The 26,391-nt window shown below is 39.0% G+C and overlaps 2 protein-coding genes across 3 annotated transcripts in view; both read right to left on the bottom strand.

The window, feature by feature from the left end:
- Positions 1–7,783, bottom strand: part of mmut (methylmalonyl CoA mutase) — a 48,239-nt gene extending 40,456 nt beyond the window's left edge. Inside the window, exons 1-6 of one of the 2 annotated variants that reach the window (XM_052099269.1) lie at positions 7,702–7,783; positions 6,330–6,745; positions 4,250–4,617; positions 1,946–2,103; positions 623–794; positions 90–338 (exon numbers count right to left, since the gene is read on the bottom strand). In XM_052099269.1, the coding sequence (XP_051955229.1) occupies positions 90–338; positions 623–794; positions 1,946–2,103; positions 4,250–4,617; positions 6,330–6,735 (1,353 nt within the window). In that variant the 5' untranslated portion in view covers positions 6,736–6,745; positions 7,702–7,783. Of the gene's footprint in view, positions 1–89; positions 339–622; positions 795–1,945; positions 2,104–4,249; positions 4,618–6,329; positions 6,783–7,701 lie in introns of both variants that reach the window. The other variant, XM_052099268.1, reaches the window with a different exon arrangement.
- A 930-nt stretch (positions 7,784–8,713) lies between these two features.
- fkbp1b (FKBP prolyl isomerase 1B) lies at positions 8,714–24,765 on the bottom strand. Its single transcript, XM_052098792.1, has 4 exons — positions 24,610–24,765; positions 19,425–19,472; positions 10,695–10,807; positions 8,714–9,439 (listed from the first exon to the last, which is right to left on the bottom strand). Exons 1-4 carry the CDS (start codon positions 24,644–24,646, stop codon positions 9,311–9,313), a joined length of 327 nt encoding a protein of 108 aa, XP_051954752.1. The 5' UTR covers positions 24,647–24,765; the 3' UTR covers positions 8,714–9,310.
- Between the last annotated feature and the right edge of the window lie 1,626 nt (positions 24,766–26,391).

Below are 26,391 nucleotides of genomic sequence, written 5' to 3'. Positions count from 1 at the left end.
TTGTATGGTTGTAAACATCTTAAGTAAACCACAATTCTTTTGTGTGTAGATAAAGGTGGTTTATAATCTGTTTTCTCTCCAGTCTGAACCTTGAGTGCTGAGTTGTACACGTCGTTGGTGAGGGCTTCCATCATGTAAGATCCGCCCCAGGGGTCTGCCACCTTCGGGATGCCTGACTCCTCCTGGATGATGATCTGTGTATTGCGGGCAATGCGTGCGCTTTTTACGGTGGGCAGACCCAGAGCTTCATCAAAAGAGTTAGTGTGCAGAGACTGTGTGCCCCCGAATACTGCAGCCATTGCCTCAATAACGGTACGGATGACATTGTTGTAAGGGTCCTGAAAAACAGATTCAAACTAAATCAACCAATTCAATAAACATCTCATAAACATCTGTGCAATTGACTTTATGTATAATGGATGGGTTAACATTGCATTTTAAAACAATTTTAAAATGTACGTTATTGAGTAATACGGTCCTAATAAGGCACGATGCAAGTTTTAAAAAAAAAGTTACAGCCAGTAAGAAAGTAGTGAGGTTTAAAATAAGGTGATGTGGAGCAGGAAGAGCAGTTTTGCAGATTGTTTTCAAGCTGTGATTGATGAGCTCGCAGTCACGGTACCTGCTCAGTCAGAGACCATCCAGAAGTCTGACAATGAGTTCTCAGCAGCAGGGATTTGGAGTTCTTGGGTCGGAACTTCTCTTTGATAAGAGTAGCCCACAGTCTACGCGCTGCCCTCAGCTTGGCTATTTCCATGTAAAAGTTCATGCCGATGCCCCAGAAGAAAGACAATCTATGGAGAGACCGTGAGCAATAGTCACAGCATGTCTTTACTGTTAGAATCCAAGTGACACCAGTGATTAAATCCATATCTTCAGAAGTGATATAATAGATGTGGGTGAGAAACAGATCAATATTTAAGTCCTTTTATTTTTTTTTATTATAAATCTCTTTTTTGGTTATTTTCTCCCCTTCTCCCCAATTTGGAATGCCCAAATCCCAATGCACTCTAAATCCTCGTGGTGGCGTAGTGACTCGCCTCAATCCGGGTGGTGGAGGATGAATCTCAGTTGCCTCCGCGTCTGAGACCGTCAATCCACCCAGCTTATCACGTGGCACATTGAGCGAGTTACCGCGGAGACATTGCACGTGTCGAGGCTTCATGCTATTCTCTGAGCATCCACGCAGAGCTCTCCATGGGCCCCACTGTGAGTGCGAACCACACATTATAGTGACCACAAGGAGGTTACCCCATGTGACTCTACCCTCCCTAGCAACCGGGCCAATTTGGTTGCTTAGGAGACCTGGCTGGAGTCACTCACTTCCACATTCTTCTTCTTTTGTGGCCATTTGCAATCTTCGTGCATATCGCCACCTACTTGTTGGTGCTGGTCAAATGTGGAGATTTATAGTAAAAAAGGACGTATCGATCTGTTTCTCACCCACACCTATCATATCGATTCTAAAGATGTGAATTTAACCACTGGAGTCTTATGGATTACTTTTATGCTGCCTTTATTTGCTTTTTAAAGCTTCAAAGTTCTGGCCACCATCCAAATACATTGAATGGACCAACAGAGCTGAAATATTCTTCTAAAAATCTTTGTTTGTGTTCCAAAGAAAGTCAGTCATCCACATCTGGGATGGCATGAGGGTGAGTAAATGATGAGAGGATTTTCATTTCTGGGTGTACTGTTCCTTTAACATACAGTACAGTACTTTCATCTTTCTTCCTTTTGAAAGTAAATTATGATTCTGCCCAACATATACTTTTGTTTTCCACAGAAGAAAGCCGTACAGATTTTAAACAAAATAAGGGTGAGGAAATGATAACAGAATCTTTTTTGTTGAACAATCCCTTCAAAAATATTATCTCTGATTTTCATGGGTCAATTGGTAAGTTAGTGCTTAATGTGTACTTGAATACTACATTTGGGAGCTAACCTGGGAGCAAACTCATCGATGGTCAGTCCAGCCTTTAGACCTGTCCTGCAGTACTCCAGTCCATTGGCAATAGTGTAGGCCAACTCCAGGATGGCGTCAGCACCAGCTTCTTGTAAGTGGTACCCACTGATGGAAATCGAATTAAACTTGGGCATATTCTGAAAGAGAAAAAAATTCAACATATTTTACAAGATGTAGACAAGAGATAATGTATGATGATGTTTTTCAAAGTTTGACTCATTATTGATTTAAAAGAGGTCAAATGAGGTCAAAACCACGAGAGTGTGAAAGGAACACAGATAAGGATTAACAACACTAAACATCAAAGTGCCTTTGGTCAGATATTGAGCAAGTGTTTCAGAAAAAAGATCAAAGGGAAATAGATGTGAACATCCTGGAGGAAATATCAGTGTTTGCAAGGCCGCAACAGAATACTTTGAAAGTTTTGGAGAAAATAATAGTTAGCAACATGATCAATATTTAAGTAATTTTTACAATAAATTCTCCTCCCTGCCCAGTAGGTGGCAATATGCACAAAGAATATGAATCGCCAAAAACAAAATTAGTATGTGAAAGTGGAGATTTATAGATAAAAAAAAATATATATATAATGATCTATTTAGCTCCCAAACCTATCATATCGCTTCTGAAGGCATGGATTTAACCATTGGAGCAGCCCTCTACATTGCGAATAAATCACTCGCATATGCGGGGAAACTTCAGGCTACGTGTCTAAAATATGTCCGTTATTACCCACTGGCTAGTAGATATTGACATTTCACCACAATCCTTTTACTGAATAAAAATCAGGCGATTAAGAAGCTGGATTCAGCCTCGTCTTTCCCTACATGCTGTCTCAGGAGCACGCAGTAAAACACGTTCGTCTCATTCAGTTGAACTCCAAACCGCACCGCAGACGTCACCCAGAGCAGCTCTCTTGAGAAGATGAATCACTGCTTCAGTGCTCTGATGTGCACGCCTTCTACAGAGGCTTGCACCAAACTCCCGCAAAAATGTAAACAAGGTTTAAACAGATTAATTTAACAGTAAACGCAAAACGCTCCAGTTTCACCACAATTTAATGACCGTGTAATGGCAAATATTCCTTGTCACTGTGGGTTCAATCATGCATTGTTAATGTCACACAGTTACATAGAGATGCCCACCTACTCAATTTCTGTGGAGATGATAAAATGCAAGAAACAGGATCTCAAAGTTTTGTTTCATGAGAACAAAGGGCTTATAGTTTAATCTGAGAGACTTAAAATAATGTGTTAAAATGTGATGAATTTAAGGAAGAAATACTGTATTTGACTATTGAATAATATAATATTATAATATAATGAATAATGCTTTTGTAAAAAAAACAAAAAAAACATAAGATGGTCAAGATTACCTTTTCATTATTAGGTTACAACCTTGTGAATATTTAGTTAAATATGTGTATGAAATTTCAAACAATGACAACAGCTTGTATCATTATTAAAAATTAAATTTCATGACATCAACTACATTGATAGACTGTGAAATTTGTACATTTCTAAAAAGTTAAAATGCGATTCAAATTATAAAGCAAAATCTAAAATAACATGTACAATATTGCGTGAAGTCATTTACTGTAAATGAAGAGGCCACCTTTCTCTGTTTGCTTAATATCTTTCTCAGTTGCATTACGCTTACATGTTGTCAAAGGTCTGGCAAGTAAAAACTAAAATGTAATAGCCAATGGGTTCTTTCTACAACATGACCGTAGAGGGTTGTGTAGTCAAATAGATTACTTTTATGCTGCTTTTATGTGTTTTTGGAGCTTCAAAACTGGTGGCCACCATTCACTTGCATTGTGAGGACCTACAAAGCGGAGATATTCTTTTAAAAATCTTTGTTTTCAGCAGATGAAAGAAGGTCACTATTCCTTTAATATGCTGAGTCAATTGTAAGTAAGCCATTTGTTGGTTGGTTTCATTTAAAAGTGCAACACTACGGCTTTGAGGTGCAATCAAGACATTTCTCTGTTTGTTTGAACGGTCCACCCAGCCAGACACAGCAACACTGGCTCGATATGAGTTTGGAGGGACTATGTGTTAAAACAACCAATAGAAGTCATCCTGAAAACAGTGATTATTTTTTGCCATTCCATTTGGTGATGCTAGTGTGGCAGAAATTACACACCCCTATGTTAAATTGCAGAAAAGTGTGTTGAAGTAGTACTAAAAGTGCTATGGATTTCAATACAGCACAACACATTGAACTGCAAATATGGAGAGTGTACTTCAAAAAATGAGAAACAGATTTCACAGTCCATACCTTTGAGGTGTAGGCAAAGATATCAGCGATGATATGCATTGACGGCTCTGGAGGGAAGATGTAGGTGTTTCGCACCATGAACTCTTTAAGGATGTCGTTCTGAATGGTTCCGGTCAGTTTGTCTTTCGGTACGCCCTGCTCCTCTCCGGTCACGATGAACATGGCTAGAATGGGAATAACGGCTCCATTCATCGTCATGGATACAGACATCTTCTCCAGTGGAATGCCATCAAACAGCAGTTTGGTATCTTCCACAGTGTCGATAGCCACACCTGCCATTCCTACATCTCCATGCACTCTGGGATTGTCAGAGTCGTAACCTCTGTGTGTCGGAAGGTCAAAGGCCACAGAAAGGCCTTGCTGGCCAGCTGTAAAGACAAAGAGTTTACATAAATGAGAACAAGAGTAATAAAGAAGTCTATAGCGATGCCAATCACATTTCACAACTAAATAGAATAGAAAATGTTTCTGATTAATATCAATCTATATAGGCATATTTTCTGATATAAATAGGGTTGCTAATAATAGTTGCTACACTGAGCCTGTTAATCTACTTCAAAGGCTTACCAGTATTCATTAGTAGCTTGGTCCAGGAGTCAGTAGCAAGAGTGATGCCCAGGGTTCAAACCTTCCACAACTGTAGGTTATGTTTGTTTACTGTCTTTCACTGCAATTCCTTACCATACACCATGATATCTGTTCATATGGGATTGGTTGGTCCCAGAGTATAGCAATTCTGCGTTGCACTTTTTACATACTGGTTTTATATTTGCCTAGCTATCTATCCAAATGGGGGCTGAATCTCCAAAAGAGGGTGGAGTTACTCCATAATGGGGTATGGTTACTCCAAAAGGGGGCTGGGCTAAGCCCAGTGCTAAGTACATTAACATAAACTAAAAACAAACACTATTTTCACAGCACTTATTAAAGGGATAGTTCACTCAAATATTTAAATTCTCTCACTCACCCTCCTGGCATCCCAGAGGTGTATGACTTTCTTCAGCAGAACACGAATTAAGATTTTTAGAAGAATGTTTCAGCCCTTTGGACCTTTTCAGGTCCATTCAATGCAAGTAAATGGGTGCCAAAATTTTGAAGCTCCAAAATCCACATAAAGGGAGCATAAAACTAATCCATATGACTCCAGTGATTAAATACATGTGTTCAGACACGTCATGATAGGTGTGGGTGAGAAACAGATCACCGTTTCAGTCATTTTTTATCATAAATTCTCCTCCCTGCCCAGTAGGTGGCGATATGCACGAAGAATGTAAATAATGAAAAATAGAAGGAGAAAATGAAAGTGAAGAAAGAAAGGACTTAAATATTGACCTGTTTCTCACTCACGCCCATCATATTGCTTCAGAATATATGCATTTAACCACCAGAGTCATCTTGAGTACTTTTATGTTTCCCTTATGTGGATTTTTGTGATTAAAATTGGTGGCACCCATTCACTTGAATGGACCTACAGAACTGAAAAATTCTTCTAAAAATCTTCATTTGTGTTCTGGGATGGCATGAGGGTAAGTAAATGATGAGAGAATTTTATTTTTGGACGAACTATCCCTTTAATATTGGTTAATGATGACTTTTAACATATGCTAATACGTTCTTTAAATTTTATATTTATTTAAATACACATTAGTTAATGAATTATGAACCAACATGAGCAATTGTATTTTTATAAATTAACATAAACCAAGATTATTAAATGTTTTTAAAAAATATTGTTAATTGATAGTTTATGCAATTATTATTGTTCATAAATACAACCTTATTATAAAGTGTTACTGTTAATGTTATCCACCATTCAAATACTGCATTAAATTAAATTACGATTTTAAAGTGGCTGCAGTACCTACAACAGTAGCCTTAAACTATTTCTAAATAGCTTCAGTCAGCAATGCAAGTCGTTTCAGAGGTGAGACAAGGATTTACACTACATTCAGGAACTTTCTTATATATATATATATATATATATATATACACACACATTTAGCTAATTTGACTGTCAAGTTTTCAGGCTTGCTATGTAAAATTGAATATATTGTGGTAGGTTAATGTTGTGATGTCATACCTTTAATATTATCCCTGTAAAACTTATTGCTTTCCTCTACAGTGCTAAATCCTGCATACTGTCTGATGGTCCAGGGTCTATAGGTGTACATAGTGGGGTACGGCCCACGGGTGAAGGGGTACACTCCAGGCAGTTCATCTTTGACCGCTGCAGTATCTGTATGAGTGTACACTGGTTTGACTGAGATGCCCTCTGGGGTCCTCCAGATCAGATCCTCTGGATTTTTCCCTTTCAGCTGTTTCCTGGCCAGGTTGGCCCAGTCCTCGTGGATCTTCACCTCATCCTGGTGTTGGGTGGCAGTACGGAAGTGTCTGGGGTGGCACCGGGGGTCAAGGGTCGTGGATACAGTTGCACCAAGTAGTCGTCTGGCCGTCAAAGATGCACATGCCTTCCGTGCAGTCAACATGTCGTGTCCACTGCGTTGGTGACAGTAGAGTTAGTAACACATAAGAGCTAAAAATAGAGAAATAAACAATGTTGTAGATTATGATGCACAGCTGCCCTTTACATTTATGCATTTGGCAAACGCTTCTATCCAAAGTGCCTTACAGTGCACTTATTACAGGGACAATCCCCCCCCCGGAGCAACCTGGAGTTAAGTGCCTTGCTCAAGGACACAATGGTGGTGGCTGTGGGGTTCGAACCAGCGACCTTCTGATTAACAGTTATGTGCTTTAGCTTATGTGCTTTAGCCCACTACGCCACCATCACTCCACACACTTCACATATACATTTTAGTATTAAAACAGTAATATATACATACATCTACTTAAAATAACAATTAAACAAATTTACACTAGTTAAAAGTAATCACAAAAATGTACAAAAAAGTTAAGTTAGTTCTGAGAAATGGTCAAGCGCCATTTGTTTGCAGATGCCACTTGGTTATTACATTTAAGTACCCAAATACTTATTGGGGCACCTGTACAGATAAAAAGGAATTGAAAATAAGCAAGACTTGCAATCTGACTATTTAAAGTCACCAAGCAGCAATCCCTGTCTTTAATGTTGGACTGTTATGAATAAACAGCCCCCATAAAGTCATGAGACATATACTTAGGTAACAAAGCTTCTGTCAAACAACTCTGACCATACCATCTCTTTTCAACAAAACCATGAACTTAAGAAGGAGGGGAAAACGACATTTATAACATTTCTTTACCCTGATTATCAATCACTGATCAGGTACTTTCAGTTTTATCAATAAGGCTTGCATGCTTACATGCTAGTTTTAATTATAAACCTAAACGCATTAGCATAGTAGCAATAATAAGCTAAGACAGTGTGCGACAAAATAAGACTGTTATATGAGCGGCGACATCAAATGCTTCAAAACATAACCTTTACAAACAAAATAGAAACACTTTCTGACCTTGCGCGCGTCTGTTAATTCCAACAAGACACCGATAATACATGCTGACAGGCGTAGTGCGAACCAGCCAATCAAATTTAACAACAAACCACACGCAGCCAATGAGCATCAAGCTACTCTGACCCGGATGAGGAGTATTTAAGAGCACGGGTGATTTTGAGGCTTTGAATCAAAGGTTCCGTTTGAATTTGTAGACTGTTGATATTTCAGTTTATGTGGCTGAGAAACACACTAGCCGTATACTTGTCAAATGTCATGTTTTAGCTTGTTATAACTAGTTAGTGAGATTTGATTTTTATTTGATATTAGTTAATTTTTTTATTATTTATTTTTCTGACGGTACCAAAATTAAAATGTCACAGCAGGTGGCGACATATCCCACGTTTGTTTTTAATGGTTAACTATCAGTACAAAAATTAATGAAGCTTTAAAGGGATAGTTCACCCAAAATTAAAATGATCTCTGTTTACTCATCCTCATGCCATCCCAGATGTGTATGACTGTCTTATTTCTGCAGAACACAAAATATTTTTAGAAGAATATCTCAGCTCTGTTGGTAATCACAATGAAAGTGAATGGTGACCAGAACTCAGAAGGCATAAAAAGGACATAAAGGCAGCATAAAATTCATCCCTAAGATTCCAGTGGTTATATCCATATCTTCTGAAGTGAAATGATCAGTGTGAGTCAGAAACAGATCAATATTTAAGCCCTTTTATAACTGCAAATCTACACTTTCACTTTCACGTTCTGGTGTGGAAGTGACTTTCAAGTCCTGTTACCTACTGTAAATGAGAACCAATGTGTCAGTTTGTTTCATGTACTGTTTAGTAAAAAAATATATATTTTTTTTATTTACAGTGTCTTGCAATCGCTGATACCAAACCATGCAAAATGTAATCAGAAGCTCTTATAAGCTCATAAGGCTGTGAGAAAGCAGATAATACAGTTATACTACCTAGAATTTTCTTTAGTATGTAATTTTCAGTTACAAATCAATGCAAGATTTCAAAGAATTCAAATATGTTTATTATGAGTAAGTTGATAAAATGTTCATCGAAGCCAAAGCACTCCATGGTACACATTCGGTTTGTTCCACATCTCATTTGTAGATTGAAATGACACTTGCAGCAAATACTTCTAAGGGATATTTATGTATAAAATATAAACACATTATATTTTAATTTTTAAATACAGTAACATTATCATATGCATTCAGCATTATATACTTTTATTAAAAGTGGCAATGCAGACAGTGGTTGTTAATGCCCCTCGGACTATAGGATTATAACATATTGTACTGTTAAATACCAAAGCTACTTAAATTCAGTAAGGCAGTGTATTCAGTCTGGTAAAAATTAGCATACTGATATGAAGATTCTATTTTATTCATATAGGCCTAGCTATATTCAAGAATATGTCATCTAGTATGACAAGAGCACATTGCTTAAAGCAAAATTAAACCAAAATAGTGTCGATTTGTGTAAAAAAAAGTCTCAAAATAACTAAACAGCACATGGCATTTATAGGCGAAGGACATAAAAAATGGTGGGGCGGGGCTAGTGTTTCTCCATCACTTGAGGACGTTTGCCATGTATAAGATAGCGGTTCACTCCAGTTTCAGTAGTTCCACATCAAATATAAGGGTGGCGTTGGGAGGAATGACACCAGGGTGTCCCGTGGCCCCATACGCCATATCTGGAGTGCAGGTGATCTTCGCCCGCTGACCCAAACTCATCTGAAAGGAGATGAAAACAACAAGGGTAATTCACACTAAAAAACTGAAAATACACTGGATTTGTAATGATGGAGGACTGAATAGTTGATAAGTGAGTTCAACTATATTTTAAGGTATATTCCATTTGTTTTAAGGTTTAATATTTTTAGTAGGGGCTTTTAATTAGCATGCTGACAGAGTGCTGTAGATTCAAAAGAACTGGCTCATAAGAGTCATTTGTTCGGGAATCAGACTACACTGGATGTACTGTGGTTCATGCTGTAGATTTCAAAGTACCAGCTCATTGCAGTCATTTGTTCGGGAATCAGACTACACTGGATGCACTGTGGTTCATGCTGCAGATTCAAAAGCATCAATGCATTAGAGTCATTTGTTTGGGAATCAGACTCGAGTGGATGCACTGTGGTTCATGCTGCAGATTCAAAAGTACCGGCTCATTACAGTCATTTGTTCGGGAATCAGACTACAGTGGATGCACAGTGGTTCATACTGCAGATTCAAATGTTCCGGCTCATTACAGTCATTTAATAGGGAATCTGACTTCACTGGAAGCGCAGTCTGTTTCATTCTGCATATTCAAAAGAACCAATGCATTAGAGTCATTCGTTTGGGAATCAGATTGCACTGGACATGCTGTGTATATGTTCAGAGTCATTCGTTCGGGAATCGGACTACACTGGATGCACTGTGTGCTTCATGCTGCAGATTCAAAAGAACTGGCTCATTAGAGTCATTAGTTTAGGAATCTGACTACACTGACCGCCCTGTGTTTCATGTTACAAATTGAAAATAACTGGCTAATTAAAGTAATTCATTCAGGAATGAGAATACACTGGATGTGATGTGAGTTTCATGCTGTAGATTCAGAAGGGACAGCGCTGCAGCTGAAGTGCGCAGCAGGAAACATTCAGGTTATTTTAGTGCAGTGTTCGGTCCACCTCAGCATAAAATTGCACGTGCAAAAACCTTTAACGGAACAGAAAGTCAAATGGTTCCAGTGTGTGTTTGTTTTTTTAAATGGTTTTCTAACCCTACACATTGTAAGTGGACACGAATTGTGAGAAACATGTCTAGTTTGGGGTCAGGTGAACCTGAAACCAGCCTAATTATACAGGGCTCTTGTTAAGACCAGCTAGTCATTCGGGCAACCTACAGACCTGTCTTTTATGAAAATATCAAGTTACACAAAACACAATTCAAAAACCAAAGTCAGAGGTTAAGTTAGTATATGTGGCACAGCAACTGACTCATTTACCTGTGCAACTCCATCTTCCCAGCCCTTGATAACTTCCTGTCGACCAATCTTGAATTTGAAGGGTTTGTTTCTGTCTCGTGATGAGTCAAACTTCTTTCCATTCTGTAGCATCCCTGCAAAGGAATAGTAAGACAGATAAAGGAATAGTTTACCAAAAAGATGAAAATTCTGTCATCAATCACTTTACACGCATGCTTTTCCAAACCCAGAGTTCCACAGACTTTATCTCCTGTGGAACACAAAAGGAGATTTCAGGCAGAATGTAAGCTTCAGTCATTATTCAATTTCATAGCATCATATTTTCCATACAATGAAAATCAATGGGGACATCTTCTAGTGTGTACTACGCTTTTAAAATCTACTAAAACATCGAACTAATACAAAAGACACCTCTATCAGTTTTTACGAGTGGTCCACTTACACACAGCAGACCTATCAGAGGGAGCAGTTCTGTGCTTATCTAAATCTCCTGTGGATTCTGAGCTCTCTTGATCCAAATGAACAAAAAGAATGAAATATGAAACATTGGCCTAATTCACTGGATTATTCGGTTGGTTTAAGTAGATCACCTTTTGACTTTGTCTATATCACAGGAATAAAAAGAGAAAGAGAGAGGAAGATACACACAAAACACTCAGGTCTGCCATTGATTACAGAGTACTCCCACATATAAAAGCATGCCGTGAGTCTGTAGCCCAGTTTTTGTCTGATGTAACTAAACATGAATGAAAATTAGTGCAATTTTAATACATTTATAGTTTTAAACTGCAGTGTGTAATAATCTCTTTGATGTTAAAATACTTTCTTCTGTCTCAGCTTAAAATGCAGAGACAAATTTAAGTAATTAATTCCCCCATAAGGTGTAAACACCTCAAAACATTGTCTGTTTGAGAATTCCAAGTAGCTAAACAAAGCAACAGTGTCCATCCAAAATCCATCTGCATTAATCGTTTTTTTTTTCCGCCTTCCCTTGAGCTACAGTACATTTTAAAATGTTCAAAGAGATATTTTCATTACATGGAGTTCAATGATATCACAAGCACCCAATTCACTATTAATCATATCATTAGGTGTATGGAAACCAGTCTAATTGTGCTTTATTGAGGACAAAAGTGTCTACACTTCTTTAGCTAAATCAGACTCTGACGCACCATTAGTACATTTCTTCCTTGCAATTTGATCCATGGCAAAGGAGATATGAAATCTCCCTCATGCTGAGAGATGGGTTCATGTACAGTACAGTATTAGCTTACACCCTCCCCCCGTGGACTTAAAAGGAGCCGAGACTTCCAGGAAGCCCCCTGCGCCAAGATATCTGCAGAGTGGGATCCATTCCAAAACCGGCCAGTGAATTATAATAACTGCTTGTTCTGCTAAAAGCACAAAGTAAATAACAAAAGCTTACCTAGGAATGAACTAAGCCAGATCTGTGCCAAAGTTTATTTTATCCATCACCTTTACTTAAAAATACAGACAGACAATTTGTTTGACCGGTATTTCAAAACTAATATTTACACTTTTCTTCTCAAAGGAATGTTCCGGATTTGACAAATTAAGCTCAGTCGGCAACATTTGCAGCATGATGTTGATTACCACATAAGTCGCAATATAAAACGTGGTTACAGTAAGGCAATTACAATGGATGTGAACGGAGCCAGTCCATAAACACTTGAATACACGCTCTTTCAAAAGTATAGCCGCAAGACGAAAACATTATACATGTTAACATGATTGTAATAATTGTATAATTGTAGTACCCTAAGATCGGACACATTATAAGACATTTTTGCATCGGATCCTGCATTGAAACCAGGAAGTAATCACGTTCACTTGATCAGTGATAAGCACAATTTGAAGGGTGCATTTTTTCCTCTAACATTACAATATTACTCCACTGATGGTTATGTTTGGTTTGGTTGGGGGAACAGCTTTTTGCGCCAACCGTGGACATTTCACCCAGAAATGGTGCTCATATGTGCCCATATGCTTTGGCCACTGGGGGCAGTGTTTCGCATTTCGGTAAGCACAGACCAATTTTAGCTTAAGAAAACTCAATTTATTGTTTCTGATTTCACTGTGAGATTAGTCTGATCCACATTTACAAAAATAAACATTTACATTTACGTCCGAATAATAATGAGATCAGGTTGATCTACCACTAAAACTGGGTTCGAAGTCGTTTTCGGTTACTGAGCCCCAGTGTGAAGGATCGGAGGGAAAGAGTTTGAATCAGAAGAGCAGGAGGAGGTCGGTGTGGTTATTTTTACCTCTGCTTATAGTATCGGTCTACCAGAGATGGCAACCGGTTTCTCCCAGTCAGTGTCAAATGTAATCAGAAGCACACATGCTACCTGAATGCAACTGCTCAAAAATATGTCAGCAGAAAAGTACACACACATGGTTCGTGTATCAAAAGAGTATTTTGGGGAAACTGTCAGCTGTAAAAAGAGAAAGCTGAGAACAGTCAATTTGTGCTGGGTGATGGCAAAATAAGAAATTAATGGTGTAAATAAATATGAATGTTTCTCTTATAATCTTTATTTATTGTTATGAGCTACTTTTATAAAATAAATATATATATATATATATATATATATATATATATATATATATATATATATTGAAGTGCTTCAAATGTATAGCAAAGTATCGAAATTTAAGCAGTATTACATTTTAACCATATCTACAAAAGTAGGTATATCAATACATTATATATCCTTACAGTTACAAAATAAGGTGAGTAGGTCCTGTCTTCATATCCATGCTAAATTTAATCTTATATTGCAGCCTGCTGTGTGGTGGTCTGCATTACTTATTCCCAGAACTTGAAACCCTGGCTGCATCCCAATTTGCATACTACTGTATCTGTACTCTACAGAATGTAAGATAAGAATTTGTGCATCTTAAAGCATAGTATGTGGAAAATAGAAGGCCAAAGGTGCCAAGACTATTTCTATTCAAAAATGACACGAGTAAAATGCAACCTGGTCTCATAGAGTCACGTACTATAGATCTATTTTTGCAAAATAATTTTTACGTGGCTTGTTGTTTGTATCGCAGCACTTTCCTGGTGAAATGAGATTATTTCACATAAATCACAGGTAAAATATTGGTGTAAAGGGGGTTAAGGGAAAGGAGGAGGTGAGAACCGGCTTAACAATATAAATTATATTTTAATAAGGAACTTAATCAAAAAGACAAACACACAAAGGTGTCGGGCAGCTGCCTGAAAATATCTCTCTCTCTGTCCCACTGCAGTCTCCAGTCGGCCTTTATTTCTCTCTGAGGCTTGATTAGCCTGATTAGGGGCCGGGTGTGTAGCATCACGACCCGGCCCCGCCCTCCGCCCTGTCACAGTCAGTTTTTCGGTACATAAACAATTATGTACCGAACCATTGTTCCTCACACAATGCTATCTTATAAACAATTTTACTATTGGTGTTGTCAAAAATACTGGTACTTCCAAGTCAATAGAAAATATGTCACAATACCAGTGTTTCTGAAGTATAGATGGTACCAAGAGACGACTTAATTTGGTCCCAGCATGCTGTCTGACTGATTTCAAATGCTCACACACTTATTTGAGTGTGTGCTCTGTTACTCCTTTTACACTGAAATGGACAATTAACCAAATAAAAATTGTGGTATGCCCCAGTGTTATTATTAAACCATAAAAGGCTGCAATCTCTGCATGAGCTGCATGCTTTAAATGTGTGAAGACGGCCGTTAATACATTGGAAACTACAAAGACATTTGAGAATCATTTGCGTTGTCTGAGAGATTACAAAGCAAAGCACTAATACACTGTGAAGTGTACGGCACATGCAAACTATATATTTATAAAATTCACAGCATTTAATGATCACACTGGGCCATGTAGCACACTGTTTATGCAGACATGTGAAGCTTCCATCAAACACACGTCAAAATAAAAGCTTGAATCAAAATAAAAGCTAAATGCCTCAAATTGAGGAAATTACAACAGAAATATATTACAACTGTAGAGTAAATTGTAATATTCACTCTAGTAGTATTAATAATAATAAATAATCCATCAATCCACTATAGTCGATTGCCCTATGTAGGGTCACAGGTAGTACTGGAACCTATCCCAGCTGTCTCGGGCCGAAGGCAGGGGAACACCCTGGAAAGTTGGGCAGTTCATCAGAGGGCAACACACACACACAGACATGCACATTCACACTCTCACCTACGGGCAATTTAACTTAACCTGCATGTCTTTTGAAATAAATCTCTTCCACGACATGCACAAACTACTTCCTATTTCTGAAGTTGTAATTATGAACATGTCACATTCAAGTGCTTTGTAGTTGGAAACATGCAGGATGACAGGTTCCACAAAAATGCTAGATTTCAGGAACCGTTTCAGGGATCTACATCTTCATTTTTAGCAGTTTTGGCATCAGGTTTATGAAACTGGACACCTACAGTATAGTGGGTTTCTGTTCAGAGATATTAGAGTGCCCTAATCTTGGAACTCCACTGGGGTAAAATCTACAAATCACACAGGCGTCTCTTTAGAGCAAATTTATACATAGTGTTGCTATTTTTATTAATAGAGCCGCCACTCACAGGTGGTCTAATGTCTTCCTGAGCTCTAATAATATACCCCAAGAGATACAGCAGGACTGGGCTAATTGATTTGTTCTGCCCGACTGGGCCAGAGAAAGACAGGAATAATATGTGGGGGGCACTTTCTGCTAATTCAGACATGAGCTGTGAACCGTGAAAATGTACAACCTGAACATTATGTAATTATAATACAAAGTGGAACATTAGTCTAGATGGCTTTTACGCTACTTTCAAATAAGCGTTTATAATTTAGAGTTTTTCCAAGCATTAATCAGCCAAGTTAAAAGATCAGTGTTCCTTCATAAATGATTAATATACTGTTACGAGTACACATTTAAAATAAAGGTACAGTATATTATTATTTTATACAGTTTTCTTATTTTGTGTATATTGTGTAACAAGATGTGTAAACTGTGTTATTTGTAAATCAAATGTTTATTGTAATTGTCATACTGCTATGTTGCTTGGAACTGTACCCAAGACTTTCACCCACTGTTGCACTTGTGTATATAGTGACAATAACCAGATTTGATTTGATAACCAACTTTTACCACTGCAATTCCGGAACTGTTGGGACAGTAAGAAAAATGCTAATAAAAAACAACAATTTGTGATTTGTAAATTATAACCACCCTTTGCTATATTGAAAGCGCTACAACTACACATTATATGTTTTACCCTTTGAATGTCATCGATTTTTAATGAACAGTAATTTCAAATCATATGATTGCAACATGCTCCAAAAACGTTGGGACAGTCAAGTGTTTACCACTGTGAAACATCACCTTTTCATCTAATAACACTTAAGCATTTGGGCACTGAAGACACAAGTTTGTTAAGTTTAGAAAGTGGAATTTTCCCTCATTCATCCATTATGTATGTCTTTAAAATTAGAATCAGAATGAGCTTTATTGCCAGTTGTTCTCATGTACATGAGGAATTTTGGTGATCATTTTTGTTGTGATGATTTGATACATTTTTAGCTGCACAACTGTACAGGGTCTTCGTTGCCGTATGGCGTGCCGAAGTCACAGTGGGTGGCCCACCTCCTTATGCTGTTGTTCGGGGAAGCCCAGCTCGCAGCCCAACATCTGCCTGCAGAGAACCTCCTGGTGTATGAGGACTTAACAAAAGCCATCTTACTGAGGGGAATGTGTGTAGATAGGTCCTGAAACAAAGTGTATTAGTGTGTGGGATGTGACGTGCTGGCTAGGGAGGCGGAGCTAGGGCTGTCGACATCAGCTCCACGTCAGGATGATGTAGGGGAGGGGGAAGTCTCAGCTTCTCCAGTCTTTAGAGGTTTCCCTGCTTGAAATTTCCCTCTGGATCAGTCACGAGACGAGTCCCTTAGGCATGATTTTGATCAAGTGAAAGTGATTGATGGTTAACGCCTCTAGCCAGACGTTGCACTTGCATATCCATATTTTTCAATTATTAAAAATAGGTTGACGCAGGATGCTCAGACAAATTGGATACACCTCAATTGCTGATAACGAAAAGTCGGGAAACGCACACATCATAATCCGATGGCGGGTGAGTATAAATGTTTAATGTTTAACCGCCAAGTGGCTAGTTTCTATTGGCAGGGCATTTATGGGGATATCTGCAGGTGTTATGCGGCATGCCGTGAATGTCAGCTGGTGAATTCGCCAGCGGCCACAAAAGCGCCATAGCGCCCCCTTCTGTTTATCGAGGACCCCTTCAAAATAATTGGTATGGACCTTGTTGGGCCATTAAAAGGACTGCATGGGGGCATTGCTTTGTATTAGTTTTGGTGATTACACAACGCGATATCTGGAAGCAGTGCCTCTGTGCAACATCTCAGCACATAGTGCTAAGGAGGCACTCTTCAAAATGATCTTCCGAGTGGGGATTCCGAAAGAAATCCTCACGGATCAAGGCACTACTTCCATGTCACACACACACTACGCGGCCTGTATGAATTATTGGGTATTAAATGAATTCGCACCAGTGTTTATCACCCACAAACAGATGGGATGGTGGAACAATTTAACAAAAGCCTGAACATTTTGATTCATAATTTGTGCATGAGGACACTAGGAATTGGGATAAGTGGCTCAAACCCCTATTATTCAGGTCTGAAAGGTCCCACAAGCCTCCACATGGTTTTCCCCATTCGAGCTGCTGTATGGGCGTCAGCCACATGGTGTGCTTGACATCATGCGGGAAGTTTGGGAGAAGGGACCTTCAAACAGTAAAAACTCAATTCAGTACATTCTTGATCTTAAAGCAAGACTCCACACTTTGGCTCGACTAAAACTGGAGAATTTGCTCCAAGCTCAATAATGTCAAAGCCGACTGTATGATGGGGCACTCGGCTACAGAAATTTGCACCGAAGACAAAGTGTTTGTATTACTCCCAGCATCGACCTCCAAATTACTCGCCAAGTGACAAGGGCTCTTTGAGGTCACACAAAGTGTGGGAGGTCTTGATTATGAGGTAAAACGAAAAGATAGAGGTGACGTACATCAAATATACCATCTCAACCTCCTGCAATGATGGATTGAGGCAGTCCCTGTGACATTGGCAATGGTGGTTCCTGAGAGGACGGAGCTCGGTCCAGAGGTGAACGTAAAAGCCAACCATCTCACCCCGGTCACTTGTGGAGACCATTTCGTGATGCTTCCTTTCCGTTTGTTTGGGGCTCCAGCTACGTTCCAGAAGCTCATGGACCGAGTCCTTGGAACGCATGTTGCATACACCACTGACTACTTGGACGATATTATTATTTACAGTAATGAGTGGCACCTGCAACATTTGTGGGTTGTCCTGAGGTCATTGAGCCAAACAAAAGAAGTGCATAATAAGGCAGGATTAAACCCCAGTGATTGCAGCCTGCCCAAGTTCAAATATGAGGTCAAACAGTTCCTGGGGATGGCTGGCAACAATTGTAGGTTTGTACCTAATTATTTGGCTGTCACCAGCTCAGTGACTGATCTTACTAATAAGGCAGCACCAGATCTGGTCCAGAGGACAGAGTGTTGTTAACAGGCATTTATGGAGGTGAAAGGTATACTTTGAGGCAGACTGCTTTTACATACACCTGTCTTCTCGCTCCCTTTTATTTTACAAATGGACACTTCAGACAGGGGGTTGGGGGCAGTGATCTCACAGGTAGTGGAGGGGGAGGAACAGCCAGTGCTCTCTATGAGAGAGACTAAGTACAGCACTGTGAATAAGGAATGCTTGGCTATCAAGTGGGCCATCCTCACTCTCCATTACTACCTGTTGGGGTGGGCCTTCACCCTATGTTCAGATCATGCCCGCTCCAGTGGCTCCACTGCATGAGGGATACTGATGCGCAGATCACCTGTTGGTATCTGGCATTGCATCCTTTTAAGTTTGAGGGGGGTCCACAGGCCGGGGGTGCAGTGGTGGGTAGGCCGGATTGCTCTCTGGCCTGAGTCAGGCGGTGAGGGTGTGTGGCAAGGGCATGGTTGGACGTCCGTTCGGGGAGAGGGGCAGTGGTAAGGATTCATCCCTGGGTGATAATTAAGTCTAACAGCTGTTTCTTGTTGCAGTAATCCAGGGAGAGCAATAAGAGGAGCCCATGCCAGAGTCAAGGGAGAGAGAGTGTGTGATTCACAGGAGCGTGATGCATTAAGAGTACTTACTGATGTTAAAAAGTATTATTTCTTGTAAATAAAAATGTGTGAAGACACCTGAACCAGACTTCCTCATTCTCATACTGACTGGTTAAGTTACAGTAAGTTATAGCCCTATACGTATATTTTATTGTAAAAGTATCGATATGAACATAATGAGAGGAAGAGAGCTACGTGTCAACGCTGAGTTTATCTTCTGGTTTAGTTACCATCCTAGTCATGAACTTGAAATAGACATTTAAATAATTATTATAAGGACTTTTTACATATAATAAACCACACTAAAGGGAGATGAAATTTATCTAGCGGTATTATACATGGAAAGAACTGTGTAACAGTTATCAGTATTTACTGAGTGTTCACATTTTAAACAAGAGGAGACAGAATGTTGCTATCGACATCCTGTTTCCTGTCTGTATGAGTTGGTAGTCTGCAGGGTGCCCCAGCTGCTGAGAAATATCCAACAAACAGCATATGAGAACATTTACAACAGCATTACAGATTGTTTACCTATGTAATGCACGACGCATGTCTGTCCTTTCTTCGGAAAGGTTCTTCCTGTAATGAAAGAGAACATGACAATTCAGTGATGATTCATAGGATGTGAACTATACCAAAGTATTCTCTGACAGCAAGTTTGGTGTTGAAAGAGGCCTTTCCAACTTAGAGCTAATGTTTTCAATATAATAACTTCTAGTCTCAGCCCCAGACGACATGACCACTGACCGTCTGATAAATATTGAACACAAAAATGGCACAAGTTGGCTGAAATTGCCAGTTCCAATCTGACTGTACATCAAAAGGCAAATTCCACCCACAGTCATATCAAAGCAAATCTCAAAAACCTCCCATCCCAGAATCCCCCTAACTCTCCAAGTATAAAATACAGAATAATAGGCTTCCCATAAGCGACATTATCATTTGGTCCAAAATACGGGATGTCCCAGCTAATGAGGACAGTTAGCCACCCTTTGTGGAGAAGACAGAATGGCGGCTACGTACTGCGTCAGCGTCAAGTTGTTTAAGCATTTGTTTTTCCAATGTCTGACATGGGGAAAAAGCGACTGTATTACCTCAGATTCAAGGTAAAAAAAAAGACATATATACAGTTGAAGTCAGAAGTTTACATACACTTAGGTTGAAGTCATTCAAATTTATTTTTTAACCACTCCACAGATTTCATATTAGCAAACTATAGTTTTGGCAGGTCGTTTAGGACATCTACTTTGTGCATGACACAGGTATTTTTTCCAACAATTGTTTACAGACAGATTGTTTAACTTTTAATTGACTATAACACAATTTCAGTGGGTCATAAGTTTAAATACACCAAGTTAACTGTGCCTTTAGGCAGCTTTGAAAATTCCAGAAAATGATGTCAAGCCTTTAGGCAATTATCCAATTAGTTTCTGATAGGCTAATTGACTAATCTGAGTCAATTGGGGGTGTACCTGTGGATGTATTTTAAGGCCTACTTTCAAACTCCTTGCCTCTTTGCTTGACGTCATGGAAAATCAAAAGAAATAAGCCAACCCTCAGAAAAAAATTGTGGGCCTCCACAAGTCTGATTCATCCATGGGAGCAATTTCCTAATGCCTGAAGTTACCATGTTCATTTGTACAAACAATAGTACGCAAGTATATACACCATGGGACCATGCAGCCATCATACCTCTTAGGAAGGAGACACATTCTGTCTCCTAGAGATGAACGTAGTTTGGTGAAAAATGTGCAAATCAATCCCAGAACAACAGCAAAGGATCTTGTGAAGATGCTGGAGGATACAGGTAGACAAGTATCTATATCCACAGTAAAATGAGTCCTATATCGACATAACCTGAAAGGCTGCTCAGCAAGGAAGAAGACACTGCTCCAAAACCGCCATAAAAAAAGCCAGACAAGAGTTTGTAAGAGCACATGGGGACAAATATCTTAAATTTGGAAAAATGTCCTCTGGTCTGATGAAACAAAAATGTAACGGTTTGTCCATAATGAACATCTTTATGTTTGGAGGAAAAAGGTTGAGGCTTGCAAGCCGAAGAACACCATCCCAACCCTGAAGCATGGGTGGCAGCATCATGTTGTGGGGGTGCTTTGCTTCACAAAACAGATGGCATCATGAGGAAGGAAAATTATGTGGATATAATGAAGCAATATCTCAAGACATCAGCCAGGAAGTAAAAGCTCAGTTGCAAATTGGTCTTCCAAATGGGCAATGACCTAAAGCATACCTCCAAAGTTGTGGCAAAATGACTTAAGGATGACAAATTCAAGGTTTTGGAGTGGCCATCACAAAGCCCTGTCCTCAATCCGATAGAATATGTGTGGGCAGAACTGAAAAAGCGTGTGCGAGCAAGCGAGGCCTACAAACCTAACTCTGTTACACCAGTTCTCTCTGGAAGAATGGGCCAAAATTCCAGCAACTTATTGTGAGAAGCTTGTGGAAAGCTACCCAAAACATTTGACACAAGTTAAACATTTTAAAGGCAATGCTATCAAATACAAACAAAGTGTATGTAAACTTTTGAGTTCTGACCCACTGGGAATCTGATGAAAGAAATAAAAGATAAAATGTTTATTATTTATTCTATGCAATTTGCTACATAGTCATGAGACTTGGTTTTGGTCTCAGGCTTGATCTAAGGTTAGCAGTCCAAAGCTCTTTGCATCTGTGGGTTGGTAGTGTTTGATTAATGTGTGGGAGCTGGACAGGAATGTGTGCCACATGACAGTAGGCTGGTGGGGGTCAGATAGGATGTCAGTCAGGAACGGCCCACCAACACAAGAGACCAGCAGTGAGTGACAAAAGTGAAAGTCCTATTACATTACACTCATTCCTGACACTGATGACCCCAGTGGACAGTTCTTTAGAATGATTACTTGTGCCAAGAATCGTATGAGCTCATAGCTTCTCCAGAAGCCATCATTCTGCAGTATCAGTTATTTATAGCTTTCACATAAATTATGCTCCTTAATTCTCAATGACTGGTATATATAAACTTATGAAGCAATAATCAGTAGACAAATTTGGTTTGATCAATATTTTTTTAACCAATATTCACTTTTCTCCTTAATTGGTTATAGGTTATTTCATATCAGGTCTATCGATACAGTAAATGCACCCATTTGAAGAGTCTCTGAAAAATAGCACCCAACAATGCCACTATATTCAATAGTGCGTTCGACAGGAAAAAACAGTTCACCGGTGCATAAATGGAATTTATTGTTTGCATAATTGCACAGCTTTTTAAAGGTGCACTGTGGCAGCGGGGGCGTGGTCAAGCGCCCGTCCGGGAGAGAAAAGCGGTAAGGGCGCTCACACCTGAGCTAAATGATGACTAACACCTGTGTCTGATTGCAGTAACATGAGGAGAGCGGCATAAAAAGGGCAGGAGCGACGGAGCACGGGAGGAAAAAAGAAGCAAAGACTGTCTCTGCATACCCTTTAAAGAAAAGATTAAAAGACTTACCCTTTAAGTTGACGCTGGTTTCCTTGTATTGTTCTACATGCACTTAGTAATTTTTTCCTCATTAAAAGTTTTTACATTTACATTTATGCATTTGGCAGACGCTTTTATCCAAAGCAACTTACAGTGCACTTATTACAGGGACAATCCCCCTGGAGCAATCTGGAGTCAAGTGCCTTGCTCAAGGACACAATGGTGGTGGCTGTGGGGCTTGAACCAGCATCCTTCTGATTACCAGATTACCAGTTATGTGCTTAGACCACTACACCACCACCACTCCAAGATATTATTTGCAATGGGAAAGAAAAAAAAACATGTATATAAAGTCTTGAGTACTCACATAACACGAAGACTTCAGTGATAAAAGTGACCATATGAAAGCCGTTTTATTCCACATGGAGAGGGCCCCCCATGGGGCTGCCATGTTATCTGCTTAATATTAGTAACCACCCTGATTAAATTAACCATGGCTTACTAGTGAATTTCTATATTAGCATCAACTGTATAACTGAAAACTATTGTGTTTGAAATTGAATGATTCTGCGTATATAGACCTTATTCACACTAGCACAATCTTTCATTTTGAATGGGAATGACAACGAGGCTGTGAGGGATACTTACCATCTCTTCAATGAGCTGTACTGCAGTTTAAATTGTTTTTGGATCATTCTGTGGACAAAACATTGATATAATGTCTGTCCAAGAACATTCAGTATACAAAGACCTCCAGACAACATGAGTTGTGGAAAATCAGATGTAATCAAGGAGCTTTACACAGCTTTATACTGTTCGGGCCACTGAAGAGATAGTAAGTCTATCCCTCACAGCCTCGTTGTCATTCCCATTCAAAATCAAAGATGGCGCTAGTGTGAATAAGGTCTAAGCCCCTAAGTGTCAGTGCAGTTATGTAACTTAGATCTTACGGGCCCAAGTGCAAAGAACATATTGTGCCCCTGCCTTGGAGGGCCTTGGTCGTTTTTCATCGCCTGTCATACTGTTGTGGGCCCCCTCTCACCCTGGGCTCTAGGGTGGCTGTCCACTCTGCGCTCCCTGTAGTTACGCACCTTTGTCAGTGCCCAAGTCCAAGACAACTTACTGAGTGCACCTTTAAGTAACAGATAGCATTTTAAGGTTAAAGGGATAGTTCACCCAAACATGAAAATTCTCTCATAATTTACTCACTCTGATGTTGTTACTTTCTTCTATCATGCATCACGCTCCTACAAAAGGGAATATTAGGCAAAATCACAACCTCAGTCACTACTCGCATTCATCGCATTCACCACATAATGGTGATATAGACTAACTTACTGCCTATATTGTTTGTGTTCCATGGAAGAAAGAAAGTTATATGGGTTTGGAACAACATGAGGGTTAGTAAATAATGACAGAATTGTCATTTTTGGTGGAACCATCCCTTTAAAAGACATAGACCAAAACAAAGATCAAAATACATGTCCAGACATTTACTGTAGATAGAAAAAAACTTTGTATAAATATAATGGCATGCATAATCATCATCATCATCACACAGTTTATTTATTTATGGTTAAAGATCCCAAACTGTGCAGGTGATGCATAATGCCTGCAATGATGCAATTAATGCATCCTACAAACAGGCAATGCAACAAGTGGCACACACAACAACACATTACTTTGCCATAAAACCAGATCAAGTCTCAAGTAACTGTCAACTGTGCCAAATTAACCTGCAAATCCCCAGGGATTAACCATCAAAGCTCATGTCTTGCCAGTTCTACCATCTGATACATGATCGCCATTATTTACTTACATTTCATAAAAAAAAAAAAAAACTGATAACTGCTTCATGTAGAAGAACTCCAGCAGCTCTGTACAGTTCTGTCAGCTGCATTGAGGAATCATAACGAGTGTGGTTCAAACAGGGATCCAATGAGTTGGCACACATGCCTCATATTATCTACTGGGCATAAACACGTTTAATCCCAGACTAGACAGGGATCTCATAGTGAGGAGTCCACGCTGGCTGGGCATTCATTAGAAGCTTGTCATCATCATATTTACTCCTTTTCATGTCAAATCTATTACAGATTAAGAATGTAGCTGTGTTATGCAATAAAAAAGCCAGCATGTTGCAACAATGCCGATTTAGTGATATAATGTATCGAAACAAACGTTCTAAATCCCTCTCCCCGGAAGACCGTTAGAATTCGAATTATAAAATGTGTTACATTGATTGTAGCGTCTTACCGTCTCCTGGAGATATTGTTTCAATTTCAACGCCCATTCTAATCGCGCGGTTAGATCCTCCAGCAGAACTCACTGCAGACAGAGAGACAGTGTGTAGACAGGGAGAGAGAGAGACAGGGATGAAGGAGCAGCATTACTGCTCTCCGCCCACTGTCATATTAAATCAAATATGTATGCTCCCTGATCTAGACTGCGATGGTCAACCCGTCCCGTGGTGAAATGTTAACTGGCATCAGGACACAAGATTCCTTTCTTATTAACTTATTTAAGCGAGATCTGCAAAAGTCTTTTGGAATATTAGAGAGTGTGCTTTGTAAAATCTGTGTAAATGCCTCACTGACTACAAACTAGGCTACTATTATCTGTATTATAAATGAATAACCGATATTTTCAATCATAACTAAACAAGAGAGTTAGAATGGATTTGTAATAATATATAGCCTACACATTGCTGCAGCTCAATATGGTCATAATATGGTCATAGTATGACTCCAAGTGGTCATGTCAAATTTTGAAATAAACGACTATTTAGAGAGCGTTTAAAGCGTTCACTCAGCAGCGCTATTTTGTAATCGAGCGCGTCACGTGCGTCGCGTTTTTACGACGTCGTGTTAGCGGCCGTTCACAACGAACGCTTGTTTACGCTTAAAATATGGAGCCAGAAATATGACAAAACAATTTGAATTAGAATTGTGTACATTTGAATGATAGACTTTTGAATTTGAATTATAAGTGTGATTTTGACAAATTTAATATTACGTTGTATTTTAAATAGGTTTGAATTATAATTGTTTTTAAACTCCAATCCTGGACATTTCATATTAAACCAAATGTAATTGTTTTTTTATGGCACAATTTTATAAAGATGTATTTTCATACACCACATTTTTGGTTCTGAATTCACTGTAAATATCCCGTTTTAAAGTTTTCAAGTTTTACTCTATCGCGCGTGCGAGCATCAATAACGTGCGTGGATTAATGGTGTTGAAATGCCTTCATAATGATGAATAAAATTATGAAACAGTAAAAAGGCTTATACATTTTTACATTGTTATTATTAACAATAATCAACATTACCCAAAATCGAACCTTTTTATGCTGCTTGTTTAAACTTATATTGCAGCTTTGAAGATTTATTACAAGAACATGTGAAATGTTCCATTTAAAATGATTCTGAGAGTCAAATTAAAACTAAATGGCATAATGACTAAACATCAATAGGGATGTGCACTCTCCATCCAGCTGTGTTTGTAACGTTTGTTGGAGTTCGATGTGTAAATTAGCCATCAAATGCCTTACAATAAGCCTACGATTTGCATGAAATGAATCGTATAATGTAATCACGCCTGCTAAATCACACACATCTGAATGATCATTCGCGATGTTCATGTCTTGAGCTCAAAACGCACTTACAAACACCAACGAGTGTTTGAAATAACTTCCGGCTTGGATCTGATGTGGATTCCGATCACAGAATCAAGCAGAATTCATTATTGAGTTATGTGTAATGCTTACTCTTATGCATACTAATCACTTTCATACTAAATATACTTTATACTAAAACAAATACCAGAGACCGCTTAGACAAATGTCTCATGTGCTGAGAATGTGCTAAGGTGCTAACCATAAAAATATCTATCATAAAAGTTTAAGAACCACTTCATGGTCAGTATGGCGACCTTTTGAATCACGCTCACGCCAGAGAATTATTGCACCTCGAACTGTAATTGGCCAAAATGCTCCGTTCGACTTTTCCGAGATCCTCTACTCTTCCCTGTGGAA

This window comes from Xyrauchen texanus, chromosome 30, assembly GCF_025860055.1.
Source record: "Xyrauchen texanus isolate HMW12.3.18 chromosome 30, RBS_HiC_50CHRs, whole genome shotgun sequence".
Classification (NCBI taxonomy): Eukaryota; Metazoa; Chordata; class Actinopteri; order Cypriniformes; family Catostomidae; genus Xyrauchen; species Xyrauchen texanus.
The sequence above is the reverse complement of the archived record's forward strand: the minus strand, read 5'-3'. Positions and strand labels throughout refer to the sequence as shown.

Bases quoted from the DNA above. Each gene is read 5' to 3' on its own strand.
- fkbp1b (XM_052098792.1), bottom strand. From the start codon at position 24,646: ATGGGCGTTGAAATTGAAACAATATCTCCAGGAGACG. The intron at 19,473-24,609 runs GTAAGACGCTAC...CTTTCATTACAG, and splicing joins AACAATATCTCCAGGAGACG to GAAGAACCTTTCCGAAGAAA. The intron at 10,808-19,424 runs GTAAACAATCTG...ATTCCTTTGCAG, and splicing joins ATGCGTCGTGCATTACATAG to GGATGCTACAGAATGGAAAG.